Here is a 6,757-nt window from a genome sequence, read left to right as displayed (position 1 = left end):
TCGAAGAGGTATAGCCGTGTAGCTGTCTTTTTGTCAATGCGTAGGATTCTGTATTCTGAAAACGGTGTCGTGTGTGTGAATTTTTTTTAATATATTTTGTTTTTTGGAGAAACTTTTTAATATTGTTTTTGTTTGAGAGTAATGGAAATATTAGGAAGTATCGAACCAAATGAGTTAAGAATATTTTGACATCTTCAGTATTAAAGGGCCTTTTTTTTTTTTTTTTTTTTTTTTTTTGGGGGGGCTAAAATGTAAAATTAACTCGCTATATTTTATCAGAATTCATTTCAATCTTCTAATTTTCCTTTCGTTCATTTCAGTGTTTTAAGTTTCTAGTTTATTAAATTGAAACATTTTCATCAACTTTTATTAAATGTTGCAATTATTTATCCAAATTTTTAATTTTTTTCTTCTAATTTTTTAAATTAAAAAAAAATTCAATTAATGATTGAAAAATATTATAAAATTTAATAGGAGTTGACGAAGAAATCTTAATTGAATAAACTTGAAGGAACTGAAATGAACTAAATCAAGGTTAGCTGACTGAAATGAATTATGGTGAAACTTAGAGAATGAATTTTACATTTTAGCTTTTTTTTTTTTTTTTTTTTTTTTTTTTTAAATTTATATGGCCACACAGTAGATTTATTATTGTGTGTAAAGTAGAATATCTTTTTTGATAGTTGGGGTGAGATAGAGAGATTTGAACCTTGAATGTTTTATTTGGAAACATCAAGAGGTGCCTTTTGGTGTATAATATCTTTTTCAAATGAAAGCACAGGATCAATCCTTTAAATGAAAGGAGTCTAGGGATGTGCACGGGTCGGGTTAAGGGGATTTTTTGACCCAACCCACCATGGTGGGTTAAAAAAAATTCAACCCAACCTAACCTAACCCAACTCACATGGGTTAGGTTGAACCCATGAGTTGTACAATTTTTTTTTTATTACTATTATTATTGAATTGAGTAGAAAAAAATATAAATATAAATATATTAAAACCCAAAGATTAGTATCAATTTAACTCCTTAAAGGCAAACAATACTAATGACTAAACAACAATAGTAATTTACTAGGGTTTGTGTGAACTAATTGATTTTTATATAGGATAAGAAGAGCTGGTTATTTAAAAAATTTTATTAATTATATAATACATTTTAAATATATATTAAATATATGGGTGGGTCGGGTCGGGTCGGGTCGGGTTTGGCGGGTTTGAAATTTTATGATCCGAACCCAACCCGAACCACTATCAAAAGAAATTTTGTAACTCAACCCAACCCATCAAACCCTAAAAACAGACCCAACCCGCTAGGTTGGGTTGGGTCGAGTCGGTTTTGGCGGGTTAGTTGCACACCCCTAGAAAGGACTGTTACACAAGATGCTATCTCATATTGGTTATATGCACAAGACATGTGTGTTATATTTGATATATGGGTATAACAGACCAAGTGCACTAAATATTTTTACTTGTTTGACATCACTCCAAAGAGGTTTTGATTTTTGGGGTTAAGATATTTTCTTAAAAAAATTATTTTAAAAAAATCATAACCATAGACATGGCTTGTTGTGATTAGTGTATTTATAAAAGTGTATTAGTTGGTGAATTTATGTGAAAATGTTGTTACTCTAACCACAACTTACCACCTTAGCAACTTGTGAAAAAGTTGTGAATAATTTTATATCTCAAACATTACTCAGAGTCTAGAACATTAATAAAATGATCTTGTGGACATGAACATCCTTTCTTTATACGTTAAGAAAGGATTGCTACATGTTAAATACACTCACTTTTAGGTGTTATACCTTACCTATAGCTTAGAGCTTAAATTTTTCAATTAAATTCAACCATGTGGTTGCATGGACCAAAGCGCATAATTCAACTATGTGCTATATTGGTCAATGCAAATCCATGATTGAATTTGATAAAAAAAAAAAAAAAAAAATCTAAAATATAACACCTAAAGAATTATGCCTAAATTTTATTCTTGAATTAAAGAAGTTTTCATGATATTACTATTTATTGAAAACTAGAAGTACACCTATGGAATTAGTTTTAGAAAGTCAAAAAAAAAAAAAAAAAAAAAAAGCTATTTATAGATGACATTTAAAAAAAATAATTCCAATGTGTCTATCATCATGCTTTGATCTTCGTATGCCCCTCCCAAAAAATAAAAAAAAATAATGACCCTAAAGAGCCCCTAACATCCTAAAACCACTTTAAATCCCAAAAACCAGAACCTTATTAAATTCTATACCTAATAACCCAAAACCTAAAACCCCAATCCTCATACTTAAACGATTTAAGTTACAATACAATTAAAGTTAGAAAATTTCCCTTGGGTTAGGAATGAAAAGATTTCTTTTTTGTAATTGTTACAATAAGAAAAGGGGGATTCCGACATGATTCTCCTCTTAAAAAAGACTAGAAATGTTTGTACGTATGATAGACCAGATTTAAGCACAACAAGATAGCTTATTCATAGTCAATAGTCATGTTCTTGGCATGTTCTCTAGGCAAGTCATAATGGTTGCAAGAGCATGTGGGAACTAAAACAAAGCCTTTCATAATCCTAAAACTATGCATGGAAAGCATGTGGCCCACCAACCTATACCCTGCCTCCTCAATATTAGGCAAGCTTTTGATTTCTTACAGTTGATTCATTACATTACAAATTTGATTCAACCCCATTACATAGTTTGAGCTTCTAGCAAGCTAACTGTGGTTGCTGGCCAATAACATGGAAATTAGGAGGGAGGATGAAGTTGAGGACATGTCATTGTCACTCCCAACAATGGGGACTATGCAGATTGCCGGGAGTGCTGGTTTTGGTCACAACATTGAATTCATGGCTCAAGCATACCTTAGAAATAGGTATTCAGAGATTGATATAGAAGATGAGAGTTCTAATACCAACAAAGATCACCCTCTTCCAATATATCTCAAGGTAGTAGTCTGTCTAACTGTCCCAAGTCCTTGATCTAAGCTAAACTCTTATCATGATTCAACTAAATCATTCAAAATTTCATTTGCAAAAACTATTATACTTTAACCAACTTTCAACAAATAAGCTTTCAACAAAAAGTTACATCCAAAAGCGGAAGTGCCCGTTAATATTGAAAACAAAGTTTAACATTGTCAAAATATATCACAAATTTCCAAATGTTCATATGTACACAATCATGTAGTTGCAGTAATAATTGTTACATATTTTGATCTCCCTTTGGTAATGCAGTTTGAAGATGTGGAGTATAAAGTGAGAAATAGCCAAGCTTCCTCCAACAATCCAGTGAAGGCAGTAGTGTCCAAGGTAGCCACACAGCTGAACATGGAGAAAGACAATCACAAGCATATATTGAAGGGGATAACGGGAAGTATTGGCCCTGGAGAAATTCTGGCTCTGATGGGTCCTTCTGGTAGTGGGAAAACAACCTTGTTAAGAGTGATAGGAGGAAGATTACCTGACAATGTTAAAGGAAAAATTACTTATAATGACATCCCATATAATGCAGCTGTCAAGAGGAGGTTAGACAACTTCACAGAAACTTAATCAGTTGCTTCTGACTATACTGTCGAAGGTGTAGGTGATGGTTAAATATTGAACTTTTCATAAAATTTATTTTTGCCTTGCAGGATTGGATTTGTGACGCAAGATGATGTGCTCTTCCCACAATTAACAGTCGAAGAAACTTTGATTTTTTCTGCATGTTTAAGGCTTCCAAGCAACATGAGCCGACAACAAAAATATGCACGAGTAGAGATTATTGTGAAGGAGCTAGGCCTTGAAAGGTATGTATTGGATGGCAGTGTGGCTGGTGGAAGTCTTTATAGATATATTCAAAGATTCAAGAAGAAAGTTCTTTTTGAACATATCTTTATGACAGTTTCTCTGAATGTTATTTTGTGTAATCATAGATGTCGTCACACAAGAATAGGTGGAGGATTTATAAAAGGAATATCAGGAGGAGAAAGAAAAAGGACCAGCATAGGTTATGAAATTCTTGTCGATCCTTCCTTATTATTGCTTGACGAACCAACTTCAGGCCTTGATTCCACCTCGGCAAATAGACTCCTTGTACTTCTTCAAGTACTTGCGAAGGTACTATAGCTAAATGCAATTTCTATTTGTCATACTCAACTCTTGGAAATTGTTCTAAACATTAAATTTGAGGGTCTACAGGCAGGAAGGACAATAATCACAACTATCCACCAGCCATCAAGCAGAATGTTTCACATGTTTGACAAACTCCTGCTAATATCAGAAGGCTACCCTGTGTATTATGGAAAGGCTAGAGAGTCAATGGATTATTTCGCATCATTAGGATTCATCCCAGAGATACCAATGAATCCTGCAGAGTTTTTGCTTGATTTAGCAACTGGTCAAGTGAATGGCATAAGTGTCCCAGCAGATTTGTTGACACTTCAAGAATCTCCTGACTATGAGAAGGCTGTAATCAAAGTAAGAATTTGAAATTTTACATGTCTTCTAAATTCTCTCTTTTTTTTGCCCTCTCAACGTCTATTTGTGTATTGTATTAGTTTCTACAAGTCAAATACAAAAATCAACTGGAGCCAAAGGAAAAGGAAGAAAATCACCGAACAAAGACACCGGAACATCTTCAATTAGCCATTCAAGTAAAGAAGAATTGGACAATGACTTGGTGGGAACAATTCATGATACTATCAAAGAGAACATTCAGAGAAAGGTGCAGCGATTATTTTGATAAGCTAAGACTTGTTCAAGCAACTGGAGTTGCAGTCATATTAGGCCTTCTATGGTGGAAATCCAACACTGACACAGAGGCTCAACTCAGAGATCAAGTAAGTACTACACTGTCATTTTACACAGTTACAAGATTTAGCTGCTTTTCAATCGTACTTTCTTGTTCCTTTTCTGCTACTCTCTTTTAATCCTAACATTCAGACTGACTTTTCATTACTATATTGCAGGTTGGTTTAATGTTCTACATTTGTATTTTTTGGACATCATCATCAATTTTTGGAGCAGTATATGTGTTTCCATTTGAAAAGATCTATTTGGTAAAAGAAAGGAAAGCAGACATGTATAGATTGAGTGTATACTATGTGTGCAGCACTCTGTGTGACATGGTGGCGCATGTTATCTATCCTACCTTCTTCATGCTCATTGTGTACTTCATGGCTGGCTTCAGCAGGACTGTCCCTTGCTTCTTCCTGACATTATTTGCTGTACTGTTGGTAGCTATAACAAGCCAGGTAAGTTAGATCAATTCCAAAACTGGATTATCTTGCATTGACGGTCAAATTAATCTTTTATGCTTCTAGGGGGCAGGAGAACTATTTGGAGCTGCAGTTATGAGTATTAAAAGGGCTGGCATGGTTGCTTCTTTGATACTTATGTTGTTTCTTCTCACAGGAGGTTACTATGTCCAGGTATACACATCTGTTAACCCACTTTTTGTTTTTTGGGGAATAAAAAAAAGAGAGCAATTATGCTAGTTAAGGTGCATTACTTGCCTTTCTTCTAAACTGACTTTGCAAATTAAGAAGTGAAATGGAGAATATTCGTCTCACATTTATTTAAGATTCTGTTTCTTGTATGTAAAATTTTACATGGTGTAACATCATTTAAAATTTAAAATGACGTAGTAATAGATATACTTACACCTTTAGATTTGTAATGTTTAATCTAAATTATGAAATGGATCCATTTGAAATGAAGAGGATCCTTTTCTGCAACATTAATGGTCCGATAAATAAAGTCTTATTTTCAAGCTTTATGAAGATCTGCATTTCATGTTAAAATGATAGTTGCTAATAATTAGAAGCCACCAAAACCTTCTTGGCTTGTTGCCTAAGTTTGTTGATAACAATGGCCAAGACAAGTGTTCAATCAAGAGCTACTATTGGGAACAGAATGACCATATCAACTGATTGCAGCTTTACCAATACTAGTTTGGCTTGTTTTCTTAGAGGCTTTTAAAGCCTACGTTTCACTATTTTGTGTATCAGTGATGATTGGAGACACAAATATACATAAAAACTCACAGGATGTTGTTTTAATTGCAGCATATACCGAAATTTATGCGCTGGTTGAAGTATTTGTCATTCATGTACTATGGCTTCAGACTTCTTCTGAAAGTGCAATATTCTGGAGACCAATTATATGAGTGCCAAAGCCAAGGAGGGTGCAGGACGCTTCAGAGTTCGCCTTCATTCGACACAGTGAACCTTAATGGTGGCTTGAAAGAAGTATGGATTCTGCTAGCCATGGCTATTGGTTACCGATTTTGTGCTTATTTTTGCCTTCGCAGAAGAATTAACGTATGCAATCTTTGAATGCATGTTTCATTTCATGTTTCAATCAGTAAAGAAAAAAAATATATTGCTATGACTTCAGAGATATCTTCAAATTGATTATATGTTTGTAATATGATATTGACATTTCAATCTCTTGGTTGAGTTTATGCTTTGAAGCTGAACATGCATGCCTGTGAAACAAATTTAATATTGGTTTCATTAAATTATTTTTTTCTACTCCAACTGGGCGTGGTTTTTCTAGCTCACTCTTACTTCAGCATTATTGTCCTTTTAAATTTACAACTCTTAAATTAACAACAAAAGAAGAAAAAAGGAAAATGACATAGGAAGGAACAGAGGAAGTTTCTGATTCAGACAGTCCAAAATATTGGGTTGGCTACTATTATTATTGTTATTATAATTTTTAATGCCGGCCAGACTATTATTAGTATAACCTTGTATATATTTTTATTACAAA

At 33.5% G+C, this 6,757-nt stretch overlaps 1 protein-coding gene across 1 annotated transcript; it reads left to right on the top strand.

Moving 5' to 3' along the window:
* Positions 1–2,740: 2,740 nt before the first annotated feature.
* Positions 2,741–6,375, top strand: LOC126697939 (ABC transporter G family member 26). Its single transcript, XM_050395072.1, has 9 exons — positions 2,741–2,947; positions 3,236–3,525; positions 3,634–3,789; positions 3,916–4,099; positions 4,181–4,459; positions 4,540–4,821; positions 4,951–5,235; positions 5,305–5,412; positions 6,049–6,375. Exons 1-9 carry the CDS (start codon positions 2,741–2,743, stop codon positions 6,316–6,318), a joined length of 2,061 nt encoding a protein of 686 aa, XP_050251029.1. The 3' UTR covers positions 6,319–6,375.
* Positions 6,376–6,757: the final 382 nt, after the last annotated feature.

This window comes from Quercus robur, chromosome 8 (genome assembly GCF_932294415.1).
Source record: "Quercus robur chromosome 8, dhQueRobu3.1, whole genome shotgun sequence".
In the NCBI taxonomy this organism is placed as follows: domain Eukaryota; kingdom Viridiplantae; phylum Streptophyta; class Magnoliopsida; order Fagales; family Fagaceae; genus Quercus; species Quercus robur.
The sequence above is the reverse complement of the archived record's forward strand: the minus strand, read 5'-3'. Positions and strand labels throughout refer to the sequence as shown.